At 30.0% G+C, this 27,535-nt stretch overlaps 1 protein-coding gene across 1 annotated transcript in view; it reads left to right on the top strand.

The window, feature by feature from the left end:
* LOC126839065 (coiled-coil domain-containing protein AGAP005037) overlaps positions 1-27,535 on the top strand; it is a 154,832-nt gene that overhangs the window by 110,862 nt on the left and 16,435 nt on the right. Inside the window, 3 exon segments of the mRNA XM_050574010.1 lie at positions 16,615-16,786; positions 20,882-21,035; positions 25,501-25,611. Of these exon segments, the coding sequence (XP_050429967.1) occupies positions 16,615-16,786; positions 20,882-21,035; positions 25,501-25,611 (437 nt within the window).

The raw sequence follows: 27,535 nt of genomic DNA on the forward strand, positions 1-27,535 counted from the left end.
AGACTATTTTCTATAAATGTACGATTCCTTAGAATTAAAAGGCTAGACTATTTGGCTACGTTTTGCTAACAACGCCAAGAAATTATATCTGAAAAATATTGTTTTAGCTGATATATAAAATAAACCATATGTCAAATTAATATTATGCTAAACAATAACCAGAGGACCCCAAAAATCTAGGTTATGTAAAATGTTAAGCCGTCGGTAGGTTTTCAGTTTTTCCTTTTATACCATATAATGTGTTGTTCTGACACAAAAGACTTTGTTAATGGTAACGAAACCAAGTCTCCGCCTTTGTCTCGAGAATTCACAAGCTCATTAAGAAATAATCGAAATTGTCAACAGTAGGTAATTATTTTGGGTTGAGACCAAAATCAAAAACAAATTCAACATTTCTCTAACAAACATCTAACCTATTTCGTGGTTTCTTGCATAAAAATATATTCGTTTTAAACGTATTTTAAAAATATAATATTAGGAGTTTATTTATCTCCAAAGACTATGGAAACTAGTATCAACTGAGTACAGATATTGCTGATGCGACATTCCATCGATATTTATTATTTTTTTTCCATATAAAAGAATAGTAATAATATTTTATCGAAATAATTTATGGGTTTTTGTACGTTATTTTATGACTTATTTATTATTCGGAACGGGTTAAAATAATTTTTATTTCGCACAAGTTTGTGTTATTAATCAGTCTGTAAAGTATAGAATACATGAAAAACTAGTGCATTCGATTAGTATTTTCTATGATTTGATATTTTTGTACTTGGTAGCTCTTAATTGAGGCGTATAGTTTCAAAACCAGCCAAAAGCACATTTTTTGAAAATTGGGTTTTTTGTTTTTTGTAAATGGTCACACTGTATTACAAGTCCTGTAAAAATATTGAACATCAAATAGAGCTACAACTGGTTTAAACTGACCATGGAAAATTGTGGTTGGTTTCAAAATCACCCATCAAACGAAGTTTTTATCAAAACCGGCCATAACCAAACACGTTTTTTTTCGCGGCAAAAAACAACTGATAATAATATGTATACATTCTAAACCTATGATTTCATATTTATTACAAAATCATAGAGTAAAATTTTAAGGTCTTTTTCGTTTTTTGTTGTTCCTGAACAATTTCAAAATGTGATTATGGCTGGTTTTAAAACTATACGCCTCTTATTAAGGTCTATCTTTTCTGTGCACCACTTTTACAGGGTTAAACGTCAAGTTTTTGCCAAAAAAAATAATTTTACCAAATTAACCCTTTATGGAGCGATCAAAATGTACTGTTTAATTTCCTTATTTCATTCGAAAACACTGTGCAAAGGGTCTCAAAATTGAATTTTACCGAGGAGTCGCGCACACACCAGCGACGACGATTGTCGCATTCAGCTGTAATTCAATTGTTGCAATGTACACGTTTACCCTAATAATTTGTTTTTTAATTTTACAATTTGAGATCCGCTCAATTCCGCTCCATTATAATGTCGGCAGTTTTATTGGGGTGGGTTTTTTGAAAATAAAATGACGAGTGAAGGATATTCTCACACCGCACACGACTCGAGGAAAATATTGAACATGAGAGAATACAATATGTACCCGAGAGAAGTCGCGTTCTGCGGTATATTCGTCGTGCTTAAAATATTAATGTGCCATCCGACATGATAAATGCGGCAAAGACGGTAAAAAGGGAGAGGAACGAAGAAACGGTAAGGTCCTAGGTCATTGATTTTTATAGTCACAATATTTTGTCACGGTACAACAAAAATAATATCCAACAAGAAGATACAATTTCGGACATCACAACCTGATAATTTTGTACTATAAAATTAATTCCCAAAACAACCTCCTTGTGTGTAATTCTTATTGGTACCTAATTTTCCACATTCGTTTTAAAAGAAAATTGGCTGTTTATGGTGACACAAATAGTTTTGTATTGAAACAGATAAATTAATATTCAATATTAACTAAAAGATTTATCAGATAATACATTTTTATTTGTATTTCCCTGATCTGGATAAGCCCTTCAATGTCTATATCTGCTCCTGTAAAGGTAACAAATAATTTTGAATTCCTTGTTGGAATTTTCTTTTGCCATTTTACACACACTGTGGACCCTATATGCGTTGTTACTTGAAAAGTGCAAAAAGAAAACGTGTTAGGTATTTGGTATGACGTGCAAACCGCGTGACCGAATGTATATTCACATTAGATATTATAGTGAATAACATTTAATGAGAGAGAAAAAAACGAATTGCATTCTGAAGCATATATTATAGACACAGAACCATTTCTGTCCGACCGTTAATTATACGTGATGCTGAGTTGAACACAACAGCAACAACAGTAGTTATAAAATATAATAATAATAATAATAATGATGAATCACAGTTGGAAGACCATCGCACGTGTAGTTATGCGCGGTTGAGTACACGGCGCCTAAGTAATTTTGATTTTTTTTTTCTCATTCCGTTAACAGAATAATGGTAATATTGACTGGTTAATTAAATAACGTCTCGACGTCGTCGTTGAACGGTTAGGTTAGTGTATGAAAAACAATTACCCATGTATATTATACAACGCGCTATGATGGTCTCCATCAGTGTTACCTCGGTGTGTTGTATTATTGGGTCACAGCGACAAACACATTTTCCTTTCATTATTTATTTATTTGTTTGCATTTGTTTTAATAAAAATCAGTGTCAATAGAGTCTGAAGTATCGAGAATACGTACATTTATTATGCCATACCGTGAGTTGTAACTCTCGGGGGACGTTCGAATGATAAGTATACCAGCGCTGAAATTCAAAATGCAACTAAATGGAAAACCTTTATCCTTATTCTTTTTTTTCTATTAAAATGTCCAATTTAAAAAAACGCGTAAAAGTTCGAAATTCGATTTTTATATATGCCCGACCAAAATAAATTTGTACCTCCAAAATGATTTTCGTTTTTTTATGAAGTAATGCAAATTGCTTTTGAAATCACAACTTTAAAGGTAACATTTTTTTTTTGTTCACCACAGGTATTCTTTTACTGAACTATAGAGTTTACTTTTATAGTGTTTATTTTTAATACAAATTTGAAATTCAAATCAAACGCGTTGAATTTTATTATAGCCGTATAACGAGTTTTATAAGTTCAAACACGTTTATCTTTATCCAATTGATGTGACAATTTACTTTATATACGGTACAATAATAATTAAATTTAATATTGATAAGCTCGTGATACTACGGTAATGGTTACATTACTTTTCTAAAAACCTGTCTATCGTCTTATTGAACATAATATGCTTTTTAATCTTATTGCTATTATTGTGCAATAAAGTAATATTATTCTTGTCATTTCTCTCCTCTATTATTGTCTGGATTTTATCTTATACAAAATACTAAATTTTTAAACAATTTTTACACAGTCGATTAAAAGTTGATTTTTTTATCAGACTATTTCAACATCCGTTAACTATTTTTTTAAATAACAGCTTTGACTTCACAAGTATATTAAAACTTTACACCTAGTACTAATGCAGAACTGTTTGTTAGCTTTTTGTGAAAAAGGAAACTACATCTGGTCCCTATCAAAAATGTTCTTTTTCGATATTTTGATTTTTGAATCTATAAGCAAAAATGCACGCTCAAAAATGTCAAATTTATTCGGGATTTTAAACTAAGTGTTACAAAAAAAAAATAATCATGAAATTAAAATACAAAACTCTTTGACGGGGCCTAATAAAATTAATACTCTTCTTAGTGAGGATAAAATTATTTTTTTATAATAAATATAATACATAAAATGCTGAGCTCATGATTACACATCATATATTATGGTTTGTCGTCCTGTACAGTATTTAAAATATACATAATTTATAGAATAGTTATTAGCAACTATTAATAATCAATTCCACGTATTTATAATTTTTTCGTTCGCATAAATTTTAAACTAATAATATTATTACATATCAACGTTATGAGACAAATGTTAATAATGAAACAGACGCCGGGAACATTTAATTGCTAAACTTTTGACATCGGTGAACATGGTTTATTTTTGTTTGCATTAACGGCGGTATAGATGCTACAGGTGATATTTTCATTTCATCATTAGGTATATTAAAAGTTTTCATTTTGGATTCAGACACATGTGTCGTGAAGATGTACACCTACCTTGATATATAATGAATATAAACTCGAGTTCCGTGATAAATGTTCTCCGGTAGAAAAGTCCAACCGACGGGCTTTACTTTAAATGGACTATTCTCTCCCGTACGACCATGATCACGAGAAAAAAACAAAAAATTACAACATATAAATCACTTCTTTTTCTCTTTTCTCGGTTAAAATTATCAGGTATGTTACATGTTACATGTTGTTTATTCCGGGTATAATAGTCGGCTCACACAGCCTTACGGACAGTTAGTTTGCTACTATTTACTCTGATGCCACAACACAACATAATGTGCTTAGTGCTTACACTATTTTAAATGTATTTTTTATTATATTATTATTGTAATGAATAACGCTCAGTAAACTTATAAATCTTCGGAAAAACATTTTACATGCCAAGCGGCGTTTGAGGAGGATTTATAAACAAGTACACCGACTCTTTGAACCATTAATGGCGGGTTAAGTGCAAGTTTATATGAACCATTATTTATATGAACCATTATTTACTAAGTTCTTTTTATTTATCGACATTTAATTAGATTGTTCAATTTAAATTAACCATTATTTATGTAAATACTTACATATCATTCTAGCAGATCGTCCATTTAAACTATATATAAAGCCACGTACTTCGTTCTTGTACTGATTCTCTAGCTAAATCATAACTGGCAGAAAAGGAAAAAAATATAAACATTCTTGGGAGTATATGAGTAGGTCGATATTAAAACTTTAATTTTCTTTAAAACGTACAAACCTGCATTCTAATATTTTCAAACATTAAAGTAAAGTTATTCATTATTTTTAAATCAATAATATAGTTCTGACATTTGTTTATCTTTATCTCTCAAGCTTTATGATTAGGAAAATTGTTTGCTGTTTTTATCACTTTAAATTTCGCTTATGTATTATATATATATATATATATATAAGGGTCGGTTATTGTTTTAATAATCAATCTAAAATACGTACATTTTATGAAAATTATTTTTCTTAATGAATGACACGTGTTTGGATGCGGGACATACAATTCATGCTTAAGCTGACTATGGTAGCATTGTGTGTCTTTAATATTTCACATTTGTAAAATCTCATTAATTTTATAGCGCTTTAAACCGTTTTAAATATTATAAGTCTCTTCTTATAATTAAAATATGTATTTTAAAATTAAAAAAGTTAAACTATGATTTTATAAGCAAGTACATTTTTATGGTCATTAATATATTGTGTTTACAAAACTCTTATAATCATTAATAAATAGTAATTTTATAACGTTAAAAAAAAATGTATTAATGTGTTATTTTAATTAATAAATAACTGTTGAAAATCATAATATTATGAAACCGGACTCTGTGAAGAATAGCCGACGCTTTTTAAATTAGGTTTATTGTTTGGTTTTTATATTTTATGTCATAAATATAAATTGAATCTTTCTTAAGAAGCTTAATAAGAAAGTTTATTTTTAAGAACATTTTTGCATAATTTTAAATTAAAAACTTGAAAGTTAACTGTTTTTAAAAGATTTACGATTTTGGTATAAGCTTACTATGATTACATTAAACTATTTAAATGCTTGACTTTTATCATCTAATTTTCTCCAGTCCTTCTCTTACCAACAATAGATTACTTCTTTTCTATTCTTTTTAATATATATTTCCCTATGTGACATCCCTCTCCTACTTCTCCTCCCCCGCCATTATGGCCTATTACACTATGCCCAGACCCCACTGTACTGGGTTTTTTTTTTCAGTTAAAAATTATAATTTACACAATAATAAATAAATGCGTATGGCGTATTGACCGGGAGCGGCTATGGCTAACTTTATGCCAATTCGGTTGCCGGGATCAAGCAGCAACGGACACAGCTTAACCTCAAGTGCCACGCGGCATCTGAGGTCTCCACTGCGCCACACCTCCCGATATTATTTACACAGAAAATATTATTTAAAGAAGAGTAAAATTGTATGTAATTTATATTTCACGTTTTTGGAAACCCACCAAACTACTTATGCCTTACAACATTTCTATACTCTTGGCCTGTTTTGCTCATGTGATTACGTTTTCCGAACCAAATAATAAAGTAATAATTATAATAAAACAAACATTCTTTTAGGCTTTTTCGTCGACTTTTGAGAAATTATTGATTTTGTCATCTGTCAATTACGAACTGCCTTTATAATAAATATAATAATATGCATGATCTGTTAAGTTACACTGGGCGATTTACTAAAAGATTAATTCGTTTTTTGAAGTGACTTCTTTTTACAACAGCAAAAACGACTATCGTCATCATCCTGTATTATATTATATCCTTCTATAAGTGTCATTAACAAACCGTGTTCAAGTCGGTTCATGGCCGACTACTGAAGCTTGAACGATGGTAAAGAGTATCTTCAAAAAAAGGGGGCGAAAAGTATAGTGGTCGTTGCCACACTATAAGACGGTACCTTCAGAATGACCTAAAATATCCAAAGATCTTTGGAATTTCAAAAATATTTTACTGTTTTAGTTAAAATAAAAATAGGACATTAGCTAAGAATTCTATTTAGGCTGGTTAAAAGCTTATACTATCCGCATTTTTATGAAAAAAAGTAATTTAACAACATATTCAAATTTTAATGATTATAATATATTATAATACATTATGCTGAAGGATACTTTAATTTATTTATATAATTACGATTCTTAATATTACAAAGGGATTGAAAAAAAATGCATTACTTTTGTAGAACACAGCGATAATTTTGTTGTGCTATTTAAATTAAACATCTGTCAAGAATAATTAAAGAGCGCTAATTTTTTACTTGGCCTAAGGGGCTGGAACGACCCAAATTCTAGTTCGATAGCTATTACACTTGTTACGTCATAGTGTTAAAGTATTAAAAAGCAATTAGCTATGTACCGGGAAGGGGGCGAGACAAACTATGTAACAGCATGGTCGAGACTTGCTTGAGTTAATCGCTTTAGGTTTTTTTCAGTAGATTTTTGTCTCTTCCTCGTGCCCGGAGACAAGCCGACGATTTTTCTTTTTTGACCCAAGCGCGTCGTTTAGCTGCGGACTCATCTGGATCTCCGTAACGCGCTCTCAAACGATTCCTAACAATATTGATTACATTAGGCGAACATAACATCATTAGGTAGCATATGTGTCGTGTACTTTATAGGTGGACACATCAAAGTGGTCCGTAACACCAGCTCTAGTTTTTTGCCACGGTCGGTTCATCGCACGTCACGTGGTCGTTCAAAGGTCTAGTAAACGCACTTTCACTGTAGCTTTAAACGAAATTGATAATTACCGCCGGTCAACAGACGATCAAAAACGAATATAGCACGCTTAGGTATTTGTTGACGATGTCAGTCCGGTGAAAGGTTATTGGGCACCTGCGCGATCGACCGGTCACCGGCGAGTGCCGTCATAGCGTTCACCGAGGGTAGTCCATTATCGTGGGACAAGGAGATTAAATTTAGAATTTCATCGCGTCTATGATGAATAGTTATAAGCTTATTAATGGACCAACAACCCATTCGACGGATATCTATTATCCGCGCTGGTCACGCTCGCTTCACACCAACACTCAATAACTCTGGTACTCGGCATATGCCAAATACATGATGTTCACTATGTCATAGTGAATTGTAAAAAAATAGCCTACTGTGGACTGGGTTTGGTTTTAAAAAACCAATAGTACAACATAGACTGTCAATTTTTTATTCAGAAGTTCCTATGGAGCGCTCAAAGCCTGATGTTTCTTACGTACTTACCATTAAGCGAACCCCCAACGGAGTAGGATAACTATTTATTTAAAAAAAAAAAACCGCTTATTATTTGTTTTAAGATGTTTACTGGTAGTCCCTACCGTATGAGCTGTGTAAATATTTTTTATTTAACAAACTATAATTGTTTGTTAATCGTTTTGAAATAAATAAATCTATTGTATTCATTATATGTACGTATAACGGCAAAATATATTATACTATAATAATATTTTTTCCTTCAATTTGTGTATAATACATTTAGAAATTATAATTATACATTATTACGAAAAATAAAATAAAAACAAATTCTGTTGTGCTAGAGGTAGCTGCGAATACACTCGTACGAGCAGTGATGTACCTATGAATCGAATTCGTTTAAATATATACAAGTGATTAACATGTTTAAGATTTTATTGCCCTATTATATATAGGAGGAAGTGTGTGCATTTATTAACATAGTCATTCTGTATAGAAGTCTTTACTGATAACTATTTATCATGATATCATGATATATATTATTTCTTTATTATTTAAGACTAGTCGCCACGAACGCAGATTTAAAACTAAATAAACTTTTCGGGGTAGGCGGTAGAACGCCTTGTTTGTCCTCGTTTTGGATCTTAATATTATTACTTGTAATACATCATGTATGGTAATAATTTGAATTAAGGCTTGCTAAATTATATGTTCAGTTTAGATAAGTGACAAACAAACTCACATAACGGTTAAAACAAGACTATTATTTATTTTTTAAGATCCAGCTTGCTATATTATTTTTTCTTTTTTGTATTAAATCAAAGTTTCAACGGCTGGGTTATTGGTCATAAGTACAAATAGACTTTATTATTGCTTTAAAGTTACTTGTTTTTACAGTATTTATTTCAATATTATTTTAACTGACCTTCTTTGAATGGATTATGATTATATTTTAATACTATTAACTGTATTTTATTTTTAGCTTCAATCCGAAACTGAGGATGTATTCATTTTATTTAGATCCTACACTAATAACCTTGCCTAGCGCGCGGAATAGCATCCGTTATATCATAATATTATATGACTATCGGAACTACTTATGGGAATCGTAGGTAGATCTGGAATTTTTGTTTTGTTTTTTTTATTATTATTATACATCTTTAGCGAAAAACCGGTATCGTGTAATACTAAATATACGATAATAATAACCATCTACTTTCGGCCGTTTGTTACTCTGCAACCAGTTTTGGAAAGCAGACGACGGCCATACCGGTTACGAGTGCCTTTTTCTCATCCTTTCTTCGATAAAAAATGTATAATATACCTAATTCTCGTCGCCTTGTTCTTGGACGTTGTTTATTGACCGGCCAAGTCTTACCGTTAACGCCACAAATCGGGGAGCGATTATTGTGATTTTTTACACTCTTCAGCTGAGTCTACTGCGACACGTAAAGACGGAAATAATATGTAACACGGGAGACCTTAAAGCATTTTATTTACGGCCGTGACACAACCGAGAACATCTACGTAAATTAGAAAAATAAACAAGAAGAAACGAGGAGAAGAAAATCAATCATTTTTTGTCCTTTAATTTGACAAATTTTAAGTTTTACAACGACGCGTCGTTTTACAATAGTCTATACCGACGGCATAGCACTCAAGTGTCTTGAGTGCATTTTTTAAAATAATCATAGAAGAACGATGATATGAAAATGTATATTATAATGTATGTTATAATTTCATGAAATTACTTAACTTAGGTACTTAATTTTTATGAAGGTATTTAACGAATTTGACATGATAACGTTGGCAAGACTAAATGGATCTTTGGCCTATGAGCTATAATATTGTGTATCGCTTTTTAACAAATTACAATTACAAAATGTAATATAGACTTACATAGGTTTAACGAAGACTTATCGAAAAACGCGAGCCAAAAACGTAGGAGGTAAAAGTCAAAAAGTGTAATTAAGCGAAAATAACATCAAAAACGTCGAATCAAATGTCCTTTATAAAACCCAATTTTGTTCTGGGCCGCTTTGCTGACCCAATTCGTTAAGCTGATTACACCAGCTACGTTTTGTAAAGCTAATTAATTAATTCAGTTATGAGAATGTAATTCATTATAATTAACTATTATCGCGCCTAGTATCAATAGTTATCTTTAATAATACAGCAACATACATTATTTTACGATCTTATTAAAACAAATATTTATTACATTAATTGTTTGTGTATGTTGTTTATAGTCATTTAACATTTTCATTACAAGTTAAAACTATTTTTTTTTGGGTCACAGATATACTTGTTTGATATTTGAAGAATAGGTTAAGCAAGGCATCATCAACTAATTGCATAAACTTAAATAATAATAAAAAATAAAATCTCTAATATTTCATTTTTCAATGACGTTTGTATACATCAAAATCTATAAAAAAAACTTGAATATATTGACCCAACCCGTTTTAGGATTAAATTGAGCGCAATGAAACAAGTAACATAATCAAAAACAACTCCAAAAAAAAAATTATTTTCACATACTATGCTAAGTATTTCTGTGGTGCTCGAGAAAAGGTCTAGTAATGTTCAACATAACAAATTTTGATAAATAGAAATTTAAACTATGAATAAAACTTGAGAAAATTATTTGTATTTAAATAACTTTACAATAAACATAAAATGTGTAACTAGTTGTATAAAATACTTTTACATGAGAAAAATATTTTTAAAAAAACAATTCATCCCTTATATATTTAACCCCATTTTCGCAATTGTTGGACTTAAGACCTTTTACCCGAGCACCACAGATTTATGTTTAAATAGTTGATTCTTTTATTTTTAAGTACTTTATGGTATAAAATAATTATGCTTATAATTATGTACTTATAAAAAGCGTTTACCTTCTTCTAGATTTTCTAATAAATTAAAAACAATTGTAGATCATTAAAAAAATAATAATTAAATGAAAACTAAAATGTTCTCAACTAGATAAAAGAAAAAATTATCGTTCATTTCGAGATGACAATAATTATTACACTAATTTTTAGTGTTTATGTTTAAACACCGTTACTGTTGTTTACTTTTATAGTGAATACTATTAGTCAGACGATGTACACACGGTCAATCAGTTTAAAATCTACCGTCGTGGTACGTGTAAAACACTTTTTAGCTCATCAAGGATTAAATAAAAAGACGTAATGATATCGAAATACCCGTTTGTTTTATTATTTATTTTGCCATCAGGTTCTGTTTTGGAATGCCTTTACAAGAGCAATTGCGTTACCCGATAGCAGTCGAACTTGATTTTTTTAGTGCGTCCAGTTTTTTCAATATTTTAAGTTTTGACATATCATAATGTGTAGGTATAATAATTAGGTACTATTTAAGTGGAACGCGAGTCTTCTGTTTCCCACACCCATACTATGGTATGCTGCACGCCAACTTTGTTCTGTACAAAAGTATCGGCTCTGTTTTTTCCAGTTTAACAAAACCATTAACGTTGACACTAAAGTTAAAGTGTAATTATCATGTTCACGAAGATATCGCTTTGTATTTAATTATGGGTAAATAAATATAATAATGACATTATAGTAATGTTTGTTATTATTTGAAGAATGATGAGATCGGATATTGACTCGGTAGCTTAAACCTTTATTATTCTTCTAAGAAGGCCTAAGGCGAAGGTAGAGTTTGATAAACCAAATTAAAAATGATGTCCCTTGAGGGTTTTAATACGCATTGTAATATATCTTGGCAAGTAAAGATTTTCGAAATTGTTTTATTTCAAATAAAGTAATTTCTACATATTCTCCTTAATTTATACACTATTTAGGAAATAAACGTTCTCAATTTTTGGCTTCTTTTTTTCTTCTTTTTAAATACACAAGTCTAAAAAAAAATCTTGAAAATAATGACTGATCGAAAATTAACTTAGAACATATATGTAGTAATATGTTGTTGTTACTTGGTATAGGTAACGATATAATTTATTACCAATAATGTATAATTCAAATGAAGGTAAAACCTGACAAGTGATAACGGTCTTTGAATGTAAAAAGCTCGGGGGTCAATGTTGTGATTTCTGGAATTTAAATGCTCTACAAGACATCAGTTCCACAATTAAACGACTAATTTTAGTATTGCTGATCTTTCACATTTTTAATCCACAAGGTCGCCTGAAATCAATTTGCAATCAGACTACATGAAAGACATAAGCTTGTGTAACTACTCTGTGTGTCTTGCAACCTATCCCCCTACCTATACTATAGTAATTTTTAGTACATATTTTATATAAAACTGTATTACTGTAAAAACGGTAGATAAACGCATTTAAATGACACTAGTTAAATCTTTTATACAAAATCAAATAAATCATACCAAATGTATATTAATAAATCTAATAATTAATTGAAATTGAAATTGCAAGCCAATCAGACAAGTGAAAACAAATATTATTTAGTTGAACAAAAGACAAAAAACAGCGACACGCTTGTTAATCCGTAGCCCGTAGGTTTATGTTTACCAAGCTAATACATTATTATTATTGTTAATTGATTTATGGTGAAATTCAAAGGCAGGCGATTTCTCCAAAATAATGGTCCAGATGCACCTGACACAATGTTAAATGGTGTCCAGTAAACGCATATTATCACGATATTGATCAAATATTTCATTCAGTGTGAATCGCCCATAATATATCATTTCTTTGAATGAACGTTAAATTATCATAATAATAATCATTAACATTAAATTATGTTGTAGTTGAAACATGCATAATATTATTACATAATGTTTTTGTAGTAAAATGTCTCAAAAAATAAATAAAAAACATTAATTAATTGTATGTTTATTAACAGCCTTAATAGAGTGCAAACTCCGCCAGTGGCGTAACTATAACTGTCAAAAGTATTAAGGTGCAAACATTTTCTTGTACTACTTACATTTATTTATAATATTGAGAACATTTTTTTAAGGCATACGTGAACATGAACCAAAATGTATGAGCCCGATTCAACTGCCTGTGCTATTCCCACGATAGCTACGCCACTGAGTCCCATACTTTTCTATAATAAAAAAATAATATGTATTATTCATGACTGAATTCTTAAGTTGTTATTTTAACGTGAATTTGTCCATCTATGTTACTAAAAGGTTAAGTTTTTTAATCTTCTTTGAAAGTTTACCGTTCTTACTCGGTAGTACTAAATTGGTTAATTAAAAGTAATTTACTCCACTAAAGCTTTAGGTCGTAAGCCTACTAAATTTTGTTATATAACAGTTTAGCTATTATAATGATGAATAATACACACAAAACAAAAATCACATGGTTAAAACCGGATATTAGTTAACCGAATCTCGGTGTTGTAATTTTATTGTATTTTTAGGTAACCACCGTGGTCGGATGCGTCCCCAGCCAAGAATTGGACAAATTATTTATTGGATAATATCCAATAAAAAAGTAACGGTTAAATGAATCTCACTTAAATGTGTAATTTATACCATGTTACCCTTTACCCAAATTCATCTGTTACGTTAATCCAAAACCGTTGACGTAAAAATACAATTACTTTTTAACTTACCTATCCTTTCTATTCAGCTATATAAAAATGTCTAAAGTGATTGTATACATTGATTATACAAAATCGCATGATGCACGTTATGAGATGTAGAATTAGATTAAATCAGATCGTCAATGAGTTGCAATGCGAGTGTACAATTTTTTTAGATAGCTATTAAACCCCTCTAAGTCTTCTCTTATTTTCAGTTGTGCCCCGGTCCTAATCAAATAGTTTCATCTAATTTCGAAACAAAAATCTGTAAATTAATTTCACATTATAACAAGACAAACCTTTAATTTCTTAAATTTTGTCGCATTGTTAACTATCGTACAAACTTTTAGCGGACTTAACATAGAACATGCTATTGGCTCTCTAATAGGATGTATCGTTCTGCGTGGTAATTGCATTTGCCTTTTCAGTTCCCCAGAGAAAACGACGGTCTGTAATCAATAAACGGTAGTAATTTTGTTGTGAAAATCACGAGGTATACCGCCTGTATATTTTTGTACATGAAATAATAATATTATGTAAGTCAATTGAGAATACTACAATAATAATAATAAAAGTAATATTCAAGCCCACCAAATCACAAACCACAATAATAGTGCGTCCGTATTATAGGTACTCTCGAGCTCTGTCTCTCACTTTTTCTTTCTCTGTTTTTCTCAGTTCTTTGCAGCACAACATTTTTACAAGAACGCCTATAATAATATTTTATAAGCAATATTTATTGTCGAAACCAAAAATTGTAGACTTCTAATTTAGCAAGCAAATAATATAGTAGTGGGCCCAAGGGGGCTGTAAGATTCATTAGAGAATAATTGATTAAAAATGTGTTCATTTGCTGTGCTCGACTTATCCGGTTAATTTAAGACTGCAAAAATCACTGGCCTGATTTTTATGATGCACACTGTTGCTTTGCAGTTGTTATCCTTTTCCTTCTCTATAATACGGGAGACTAGTGTCGTTAATGTTCGATCCGCGAAAGCATCAGCCTCAAAATGTCCCCATCGCGTTTGTTTATTTTCAGATACACATTTTTACACCGTTGATATTATTGCCGCCGGATTACAACACAGCACAAATAATAATAACAAGGATAGTTTTTGACGTTTTTCCTTCCGGCAGTGTACCGCGTGGTTTGTTATTAATGTTTCCTTAGCGATTCTAATCCCTCGAGATTTTAACCGCATCACACCAGATTTAATCCGTGAGAGCTCGACGCGCAGGCGCCTAAATCAAATTTAAATAATTTCTTATTTTTGACGTCGCTCGGGTTAAGTGTATTCTGTCGTGCCCATAAGATTGTTTTTTAACTGGTTTTTATCGCTTCAATTATAATTTAATAGCACAAACACACATACACACATGTGCAATCGCATACTATAATATTAAACATTACCTATGTAGTTTTCGTTTTTGTCCTCATAAAGGCACGCAACTCCGTGAGAACGGACAACGTGTCGGAGAACATATTAAGATGATCATAGTGTAACCCTATAGGCTATATACATAATTATATATGATTTTAAATACAGACTACTAGCCTTTAAGAGTCCTACTCCCCAAAAATTCTACTTAGAGCTTGACCTTTTTATTAATTAGCTAAGCTAGCCAATTAGTAGCTAATAGATAGATAATACTTTATGTATGTATCTTACAATATCGTACCTCAGAATATTATATTCGTAATGATAAAATATTACTAAAATGAGTATATCTCGCTTTTGTCCTTTAAAATTGAAGTGTATATTTTTGAGAGATTCCAGTTTAATAGTGATCAAACATTTGGTTTTTACTTTACAAAATTTATATTTTTAACATTTGTTTGGTAAACATAAAGTTAATTGTATGCGTTTTTTATGAGGAAGTCCTCAAGTAATTAAGTCTTATAAAAACCTCTGATTTTAGATAGTTGTTCTAAAAAGACTATATTAAAATAAAACTCACTGACAATTTTGTCATTTTATTTTTAGTTTAACCTTTCGACGTTTCAGCTTCGAGCCGAAACTAAAATGTATAATAATTTTTGTAATCCTTTATCCAAAAAATGTATACATAATAATACATTACATAATGTACACAATACCTCACTGCATAGGTATTGGTTTTTAATTTTTCGTACAAAAAAATTGTCACGTATGCAAACTCTAAGTAAGCATGTCGAACAATTCTTGCATATTTTTATATAACTCCGCTTCGAAATAGCGAATCCTTTGCATACCAATTAATATGTTAATTTACATATTTTGAAGGTAAAAACGGTTCAACGACAAGGGTAGTCGGGCATGAAAAGATTACCAAAGCGATCACAATGCATATGAAATTGCTAATACATTCATATTATGTATTTTTAAATATTTATTAAGATTCCTTTTTTATTTCTACGTCCCTTTACCCTTACTGAATAGTAGCCTATTCAAATAAGAAATACTTGGAATTTTAGAATTCTAGCTCAACACTTAATTACTTCCTCATGATTTTTTTTTAAATTTGATTAACATAGTAAATTTATATTTTTTATTTAAAAAACTCGTCTTGAAAACATCGAAATTTTTACAATTAAAAAAAACTATTTTAAAGATAAATATCAAATATGACTAAAAATTCCACTTTTGATAATTTACTGTAAACAATTTTTTTTCAAGTTACAGCCCGTTGAAATTAAGATTGAAAAGAATAAAACAAAATAAATTAAATAACAGATTTTAATATAGAAAAAATTTGGTTATATGTAATAAAATAATAATAAAAGTCTGTCGTGAGCGCTGAAGATGACACCATTGTTGCCGAAATACGACGTATTCGCAGAGAGTGTATAATTTTTATGGTTAAGGGTTTTTATTATTATTTTTTTATAACCGATTTTAATAAGCTGTAATTTTATAAAAACATATTATTATAAATTTTCAAGCTGAGAATTTTGAAGGGTCCCATTTCAGCTTTAAAAATTAGAAAAATGTCGAATAGTTCACAAGTTGGAATTCTTAAATAAACAATTAAAATGCCTATCAAATTTAATCAAATTTTAAAAAAATCACGAGGAAGTTCTTAAAGTTGAGCCAAGGCTATAGAATTTTAGGGATTTCCTATTTTTACTATTGGTTGAAAGGGTTAAAGAATGTTCTATGTGCTGAAATGATTGTTTACGGTATTGTTACAGGGAAGCAAATGTACCAGCGGTGGCGTACCCGGACAACCTTATTATATGGCTCACCAGTTTCCACCGGGAACGTCGGCTACTCTTCCTAATAGGGGCCGACCACCTAGCGGATCTATGTCGGCCAGAACGTATTCGCCGGCCGTTCCATCAGTGGCCGCCAACAAACAGTCAGGTAAGTAATTTTAACAACTTTAATTATGGCGTTAGACGCTAAAAGGATTTAAAAAGAACATCAAGTCACTTAAATAAGAACGATTATCCAATTCCAATTAGGCTTATGTTCCAGTGAATGACTTTTAAAATAGAAAATCTTTAACAAAACAAAAATTTAGTAAAACTAAATATATTCTTATAAAAAAATGTACAGTTACCTTTTATTCGCATAACAAAAATTACTTTTTACATTTATAATATAATTGAATCGGTCATTTCAAAAACGACACAAGTCATTAACACTAACCTCAAAAAATACTCCAGAAATTCCAGGATTTCCAGAACTTATTTGGCACTCGCATCTATTTCTGATATTCATAATCCATAGTTTTAAATAGTCTAACTTTGACCATAATTCATTAAATTGAGATAAAGCATATTTGATTTGCGCTGTTTTTACAGGGAATATAAATTTGTCATAAAAAAATTAGGTCAAGAAATAAAATTTAAAAAATTAACACTGAAATGTTTATTATTGCACAAACTGGTTTTTTAAAATAAAATAAATGTAGTTTTTACACAGAATACGTAACTACGTATATAATTATCAAATATGGCAAAACATAATTTTTGAAAAATCGGTGACTTATGTCGTTTTTGAAATGACCGATTTATATACACTAAACGTGTCAATTTCACAATAAATCAAATAATGCAATTGGTATTATAAACATACACTAGGGAAATTTAACTCACATAATGTATACATTTCTATAAAGGGGACATAGTGTAGCGCAGTGCCTCAGGTGACACTTGACCCAGACCCTGCCAACATGTGAATGGTATCTGATAATTTATTATTATGTTTAAGCTGAAAATCGACAAGAATAAAATTAAAAATCATCGTATATCAACAAGAAAGATAGCAACAGTGTTTGCTTGTTCGGAGAAGGTCACTGGTTAGAAAACGATTTTGAATGGTTTGAAACGTTTTTCATTTAAAACGACTTAAACGAATTCCACTAAAATAAAGTTTTAGTCAACAAATGTTAAAATGACGTCATTTTTTTTATAATTTATCATTTATTGTTTGCGTTGAAATAAAATGCGTAAATGTTCAATACAATTTGAAGATAATATCTTCCCTTAGCGAAAAGATAAAATACAAAATAATTAAATGATACATAAATTCACCATAGAAAAAACAATATATTATCCCAAATAAATTCCCATTTTATTATTCGATCACAAATAGTATTTGTATTAGTAACTAGATTTCTCCTTTTACTAAAATGATAAGATACGCCATATGACCATATTATTGTTGGATTATGAAACGATGCACATAACGTTTATGACTAATATATTGAATCTCTATTTAACACTGCAAGCAATTTCTCCGAATTAGTGAAATTCTTCCACACCTTGTTGTTTATTATATTTTTATATCAAAAAGGTTTACCACTAGGTTGCTTAATACTGGTGTCTAGCAAATTAGTATCATAATATTATACATATAATTAATAAATATTAATCGTTTTAGATTATTGATTGATTGTCAACATAAACGGGAAGTATTATATTTAATTCAACACGTCATTAATATTATAATATTGTAATGTGGAATGTTCTTTTTTATCATTGAAGAATGACCACTATTGCACATGAAAGCGATCGAGTAATATCATTTTAAGACTATTTATAGTTATGTAATGAAATACATATATATACGTATATATATATTATATCGTATGTTATACCAATCCGCTAGTTGATAATATACAACAGTAATTGTATTTTGGTTTTTCATTACATAGAATATAATAATTATTATATTGTACTTGTGGGTCCGTGTCTATCTGCCTCGGAAAACAGATTTTGTACCACGTAACACGGACAATGGACTTTGCGGCGATTTATGTGAAATGCAATTATCATTAATACTGAAAATTTACAATTGGCTTTATCGCGGTTGCGTTAAAAATGTAGTACTTCGCTTGTGTTGTTCGCCTCAACGATTATAGTAATAATAATAATAAAAGCGGCGCGAAGATACGCAATTGACCGATGAGGTCAAGAGATACTGAAAACCAGAGTTCATCACCGACCATATCCACCTTGGCCGTTTGAACCGTGATTTATGATTGCGCTTTGCCAAAAGTCTCCCAGAGATTTATTGTCAGTCCATTTAGATAAGTATGCGATGGTATAACGAATTTAAAGCTGAAAGAACAGTACTTCAAACTTTACGGTCGATACGGCCAATAATTATTTAATTTCTTTGCAAAGTCAACCGAAGGTCCGCTCGATTACACTGGGTCCGACTGTAAATGCATTAGTTATTAGCTTATATCTTCCTCCAAGCGTCCACGGGTATTTTCGACCGTCTCTTGGCATAAACGACCCTGTTTTTCTACGCAAAGTTGAGCGAGTTTTTGTTTTTATCGTAAAGACATTATATGAAAATAAAATGATTAATTCAATACAGAATGCGAACTCACTGAACTATTAACTACACAATTACAATTGATACGACCAGCCACCAGGTAAATTTTAAATCAGCCGAAGCAATAGATGCAAGCAAATGGGTCAACTGTACATGGCCTTAAAAAGAAAAATATATAATATATATAATACCTACCTAAAAATAATATTTTTTATTAATAATACATGATCAAGTGCTGTAAATGGAATACGGATAGAGCATACTGCATAATTTAATATCATATAAATGTCGAATGACACGTGAAGAACCTTCCTTACCTGTAGGCTGTTGTATCCCTTTATCGGATAATATTTACTAACTGAATGTAGAAAATATGAAGAAAAACACACAACATTCAACATCTCAGAAGCTCCTCTCGGTCTAAATCCATCGTACATGATCAAAACACTTACATTTTGAGAAGCCAGTGGTTTACACAAATAAATGTGAAAATTAAAATTAAACTGAATCATTTTATAAATTTTAAATTAAATATTTAAACTATTTTTTTGTTGAATTTAGAATTTAAGGACATTAATAATTTATATGTATATCTACTACGAATCGATACACTTTCTTGTGCGTTCTTATTAATACCTAATTTTTTTAAAATTAATGGAATATATATTGACATTGATTTAGTAATTACTATTAATCAATCATATTAAACTCTCTGTTAAATCAAATAGGCCTATAATAATATTTATTATAAGTGGGCTTCGCCCACTAATTCGATTAAGATTTCTTTTCAAATGTTATTATAACAAATTAATTTTTAAGTATAATTCCCAGATTAACCGATTAATACTATAAGACAAAATATTTTGTCTCAAAATTGAACAAATGTATATTATATTAACTATAAATTACTTTTCTACTCGGCAATCTTTTGGAAGAATAACTTATAATAAAAATGATTATAATATTTTATTCCTCAACTCCAATGCGAAACTGAGCAGGTATTGGTTTTACATTGATGTGTTTTACGTTTTTCATTATTTATATGTTCAAATCAAAAACTAAATGAATTAACATTAATGGGCAGATGTCACTAATAGAATTCGGAAACAATATGACAAGGATACCAAACAACAGTGCATTTCGGTAATTACACCTTAAATTACACGTGACGGTAATGTTTTTGCGATTAAAGTGTTCAAGTTGTAACTTGTAATTGACTATGGAATGACTATGGTATGGTATGACTATGGTCGGAACGACGTTAAACAGTGTAGGTCAAATTAGAAATGTTTACATTAATGAGAGAAATACATTTTCTCTAAAAACCAGTGTATGACGGTGCAATAAATATTGATCGACTTTTCGCAACATTTTAAAACACTTGTAACAACTTTCAATGTAAGCCGCAAAATTATCTAAATGACGATTGTGCTTGATTGGCGTGTTCATCAAATGTGACTTAACAAAACGTGGTTGGCTAAATGTTACCGTTACAATAGAAATGTAACAGGCTAAACGTTTCAAACATTCATGTATTTTAAAATAATAGTTAATGTATGATAAATGATATCATTTCAAAAATGATTCCTGTCTGAATAATATTGATGTACATATATTTTTTTTTCAATAAAACAATAATACTTATAATTATATTATTTTTATTTATAGGGTACATGTCTTCTCCAGAAAGAGCCGGATCCAGGACGGGGTATACGGCGCCTCCATACATGTCTCCGGGGGGTTCGTCGTTCGATGAAAATTCTTATTACGGTTACGGCTCAAGGACAGGAGCAATAACCCCCGTTATAGACGAAGAGACCAGGTAACTAATAGTTGCAATTAAACATTATATTCTTATTTCAGTCGGAGACTAATATATGTTCGAACATCGGACCATTATCATTAACCGCCGATTAATACGTATATTCTACTATCTTGATTTGTACAAAATGAAAATATGGCGATGCGCGATGAACCATGTGTAAAACAAAAAAGAAACATTTACACGCCCATAAACATGCTGCCTACGCGATGATTACATAGTACCTGTTTACCTACAAGGTTAATGACCGCGTTAAAATTAACATGTCTAAAATACAGTTTTCGTAGTTCCGTATTATTCAACAGGTCACAAGTTTTGGAATATTCTCATAGTTCATACGCTCGACACAATAATCGTTAAAGTACCTATATCTGTTGTAGACTTAAAATAAATCCTAGCTCTCCATAAATTATTTATAATAAATCGCGGAATTAATTTAATACAAATCGTTGTTGGGTTACTTATTAACAAAGAAAGCTGCTAAAAATATTTGTATTTGCTACATTGTAATAAATTCCGTGGTATGAAAATGTATTCAACTTATCACGGAAAACTTAAAACTTTAAGAAAGAAAATATTTCGACATTTACTCGGTGTCTTGGTGTATCCAATATACTAAAGTTTTTCTGATTTTAGTTAAAAGGCTTGTTATACATCACTTATGTTTGTATTCTTAGTGTAAACCCCTGTCCTTGTATGAAAACAACTTTTACATTCCAATATGTAATAGCTCATTAAGTGTTAAATATTAGGTTCAAAAATATAAACTTTTTTTTTTTTAATTTTGATTTAAGATATATTTTATAATGACAATAAAATAAAATTAGATGCACAACATAGCGTGAAAAGATCAGTGACTTGCTTATAAAAAAATTAACACTTAGCACTCTATTACAAATTATTATTATACTAAAAAAGATAACGTGCAGTAGAATTTCGTCGGAAATTGATTATATTGCTCGATTATTATTTTTAAAAATATGATATTCTAGGTACGTCTGCATTAATCTCTAATATATAATAGGAAAATCCATAAAATACTTTGAGCGCTGAAATCAGTTAATATTACAATTTACACTTATCAATACCAATAATTATAAATTCGTAATAATACCGTTCGACTTGGATTGTTAGCTTTTAAAATTTACATAAAAATTAAAATAGACAAATCCGTTATTTCGTTACAATACAAAAGCTACAACAAATTGAATTTAATTGAAGTTTGTTATTATTTATTGTAACATTGATATCTATGCATTGTACGCTTTACACGCTGTACAAGTAAACTAATTTGAAAGCGCACATATTAATATCAATAATGTATTCGGCATCGGTTCGATTTCAGTAGAAGTCCGGTAAACAATTATTCGACGATAATTACATTTAAGAAATCCGATAATTAACTTGGTTTGTTGCAGAATCACGTGCGTCCCGCCGCGCCGTGTGTCATACGATCTCACTAAAAAGCGATTTCTAAAACTATACAGTTGAATTAATTAAATGACAACCGGCAAATATGTTCTTATAAGGTTCTTGTATTCGCCTGTATACAGACGTTATATTTGACTGCGACATAATGTTATTTAGATAGCGCACGAGTTTGGCCGTAGATAAGTACGGTATGTGTTTATTACGAAGTATAGTTTTTGTGACCCGTGTTACACAAGTGAACGTATCGGCATAATATAATATACAAACCTAAAACCATAATTACAATCATAATAAAGCTTTTTTTTTTTTAGCGCATGTCGTGTATTAAAGCACTTAGTATGTAATACAATAATAATAGTAATAAAATAAATCGAATCATTGACTTGCGACGAGGAGCATCAATTTCACTTCCTTGCCATGAGACAGTAATTAGTTACCGGAGGCGCATTCGCATTTAGGCTCTATTGACCATTCTCCGTTGGTGGTCAAAAACCGAATCGCCGTCCCGGACCGATATGCGCGTGTAACGAAATGACGCAGAGATTTTTTTTATACAATATGATCGATAATAAAAGTAAAACTCTTTTCTGAAACAAAGCAGCATAGGGCTACAGTGACGGTAAACTACGCAGACGTATGATAGCAAATTAGAAATTTTAGGTCAATTCCTACCTGCTGGCTGTCAATTTTTTAAGTACGAAAATGTGTATACGATTTTTAGCCATTATGGAGGTCTACTTTGAACGTCGTACGAACATATATTTCCGTACATATACGAACCCGAAAACGCGCTGGAATCTAACTGATTTATTCAATTTATTCGGTACAAAAATTTGAAAAAATGTTATGCCATACCATTGAAATGGTATGTAAATGTTAAAAAAATGTTTTATTTAAATACTCGTCCTTATATAGTCATTAATTTTAAGTGGTAATCAGTCCTAAATTTTGAAAATTTTTCAGTCTAACATAAATTATATAGACTGGACATCACTCTTTTAAATTTTACTTTTTTTATAATACTAAACAAAATATTATTTTATATCTAAACTGGAGCACGACTTCAAATTAAATTAAAATCTAGTCAATATTGAAAAAATGATTTGTAGCCCACACCGAATTCGCGTTTAATGTTATAATCATATTCCTTGTAATATTATAAATTATAATTATAGATAATTTCGCGCCGGCCAACTGTTTTAAACCTGTCAGAATTCATTGACTTGGGGGCGATCGGGTTTTAATAATATTATAATATAACAAGAATAATAGCAATATATTTCCTAAAAGACGTGACCATTATTAAACCGACCATGATACATTCGTAGTTGAGTTTCGGTGAAAGTTTCGACACACAATCTTTGTTTCCTTAACAACAAAAATCTTCCTGTGAATATTTAACGGCTTAATAATAAAACACATACGCCCGGTGGGACCGGTGTCGCAATCATCGAAATATATCAATTTATACATTTAAATATGTATATTTTTTTTCAATAGACTCCACTCGTATTCCCAATTTTGCATTCCTACGGGACCGATAAATTGTTTACTTAACCTACCAGACTGTAATTTCTATTCTTTGTTAGAAATAAAAGACACTCCTTGACGTCGTTTTCTTAAAAAAAAAAAATAATATATATATATATATATACATATATCCGAAAACCAGTCAGTATGATTTAATAAAACGCTACTTACCATAATGCCAAGATATATGACCGTGTATACAACGGCACGCGCTGCAATTACATTTATCTAAAAAATAACGAGTACACATGCATACGCTTAATAGTTAATACTAACCTAACCTAACTTGTTTTTAAGAAACAAGACGGATTGTAATAAACCGTAATCATGATCATACTATGACGATCTCGAAAAAAACCGCCTAAAGTTAACAAATTTTAAGTGATCAACTTAATTTATAAACATTGCTTTCAATTGTAAAACATATACTGATAAAACATTAAAAAAAATATTTACAAATTAAAATTACGATTTTTAAGTTTGAATAGTAGATTACAAAAAAAAAATGCACAATTAATTTTTTAAAAATTATTTATTAATGATGTTTCTTTGAATTTTAACTTTTTTTTATGAAAACTCATATGTGATAGGAATAAATGCATTTTACGAGATTCCTCTTCTCTTTTTTTTTATTTGTGTATTTTGTAAGCTAAATATAATGATGAGATCAAAATTTCAAAGTTATGGATTGTTAATTTTTTTCCAAAATGCATGACTGAAATGCATAGAATACATATTTTGTTAAAACTAACTTTATTGTATCCGGTAAAAATCATTATATTAGTTTTAATACAAGTAGTAATAAAATTAAGAAACATATTATATTGTTTAGACGATTGTCTATTTTATTTTTATTTTGGTCATAACTCAATATGTATAATTTATGTGTTTATTGTGTTGTACATAATGAATAATAAAAATAATAAATAATAAATTTAAATGACGGTTGTATACATCTCACACCATGCTACATTGTTCAAGCCTTAGACGGTGACAGCCTATTTTCAAACAATCAGAATGGAGACCAACTTAATGTAATAGGAACATTTTTTTAATTTTTACTATACTTAATTTTCACAGAACCAGTTCAAAAAATAGTAGGTAGTAACATTTATAACAAAAAGTGTGCATATTATTAGTGTTGGATCAAATTTAGTAAAATGGAATAAAAATTTAAAAAAATAATTTTTTAAGGACAAAAAAAGTATTTTTCAAACGTACAGAAAAATTACGTCCGGCAAAAATTAGTCGACCAGCTTTAAACATGTTATAAAGTAGTGGAGGTACTCTGCGGTTTTGCATAATTATTAATACTCACCGCGTGCACTTAGATCGAGCTGCCCTGGGTTAAAACCCACATCAAATTTATATTGTTCTGTTATGCCGTTATACCTATTTTTGTACACAATATTATTGTTGTATAACACTGCTATAATACGTGGATGATCACTAACCGTATCTGTTGTTGTTGTTGCTTGCCGTTCCTTTATTAATCGCCGTGCAGCGACAACGAACTAATGGAAGATCCGTTTAACATGTACCCGGTGAAACCATCAATTTCCAAAAGACCACCAACGTACGGCACCTCGCCTACCGTCCCTTATGACGCTACCAGGTACTTAACACCCGCACTGGCCACCATTCTTGTGTGTAACCTTTATAATAATACGAGAATAAAGTAGATTGTGTATGATTTTTTTTTTATACGATATGTAATTAATTGTTTTATATAATATGTAGTTTGTTTCCCGTCCGTTGGGGTTAAGTGGAGTTGTTGCTAACAAAGCAATTCCGGTGGTGTACATTTTTGATGTGGAATTTTTTCCCCCGAGGTGTGTACCTATCACTTTTAACTAAACTTAAATGCAGGGTTTCGTAAACGCAACGAAATAAAAAGAAATTTTTAAATAAAATCGTTCGTTTCGCTAAAAACTAACAAAGTATAACATAATATAAATATTTGTATGTTATTTAACTTTTGTTTTGGTCACGTTTTTATGCGTTACATCTAAAAAAACTAATATCTATGAACTAAAATATTGTGTATTCAGTATTTCCTAAACAAGTTTAGTAGAATTATTTTCAAATTTGAGACTTATACCAAATAATGACTATACCAAATGTTCAACCAAGTCGCATGACTATTTCATAATTTTCTCTAAATTAATGTGTTATTATAAAAGTGAAAATAGTAGTATTATTGTATAATATTTTTTTTAAATAATTATTTTCATATTAGCTGAAGAAACCGAAACTATTTTTATTATAAAAATGTGATACTTTGCTCCGTTAGCATTTTAAGTTGTGTAAACAAATAAATAGAAAATATTCTGCTTGTAAAAGCTTAACGAACCTATAAATGTTAAAGGTTAAGTTGTAAAAGTTAATTCAGTAAATATATTTCTTTAGGTTCTGTGTAGAATAACGTTGCATTATTTATTGTTATTTAATTGTTAGGGGGGGAAAAATTCCATTTCGTAAAACGTTACGTCCTTGAACATATTTCGAAATATAACATAATGTTATCAAGCCATACATAAGAAATATTATGCTTTCAATCAAAAAATGTAACTAGACAAAAGGGTAGCAACTAACAGAATTGTTACTTCTGAACGATTAATGTGCATCACTAGTTGTTGAGATAAAATGTAAATACAGCATTTTTTCTGTAATACATATTGGAATAAATACTTTTTTACATTTCATTAAAAGTTAATATTCATTTTGTAATAGAATGGTTTTAATTTCTAAATAAATATTACTACGCGTTTACCGTTATCCCGTTTATGATGTAAATCTACTCAACTTTACCCTAATATAATAGTAGCCTAGTATATTATTATAATTTGTACCTATTAGTTGACATGGCTGTTGTGTAATGTAGTATAAATAATGGAGTGTAAGTCACTAGAAAACTACCTGTTTATATATATTTGCTGCTTATTTTGCCTTCCCAAATCATTTTGCTCGTCCGTTTTTTCATTTTTTTAAACATTTGACTGATTTTTTAGTTTTTAATCAGTGTACTGTGTATTTAGTATTAATGTATGCTTAATTTGTATATATTGTTAGCAATAATATTTAATTTCATTTTTAAATGATTATTACTTCAAACATTACCTTACTAACGGAGTAGACGCTGGGTGATTTCTTAAGTAAAAACATTTAATGTAAATTAATTAAATTTCACGTGCAATAAAAAAATTAACTATTAAATAATAACAGAAACCATAAGCCCAGTGGTATTTTGACCCGACAGTACTTTTTTTCACAAACCCCATTTTCTACTTTTTTAGCGAATCGACTTGTTTCACATTTTAATTTTGGACACGATATATAACAGTACACTTTTAAACTTTGAACACAAAGAATTTGAAAACTTTTGTTTTATGCATTGAACTTTTAAACAGACTAGATTAGGAAAACGTTCACATTGTTGAATGCGTTTATATTTGCAGTATTTTTGTTTTGTTTTTTTTTTATATCAGTTTTATCGCTATTGCATGGTCATAAAAGTTTTCGATGTTCCAGTCTAACGC

This window comes from Adelges cooleyi, unplaced genomic scaffold, assembly GCF_023614345.1.
Source record: "Adelges cooleyi isolate 19-005CV unplaced genomic scaffold, UGA_ACOO_1.1 ACOO_flye_CR_arks_rails_tigmint_CR_PRNA_30, whole genome shotgun sequence".
Lineage (NCBI taxonomy): Eukaryota > Metazoa > Arthropoda > Insecta > Hemiptera > Adelgidae > Adelges > Adelges cooleyi.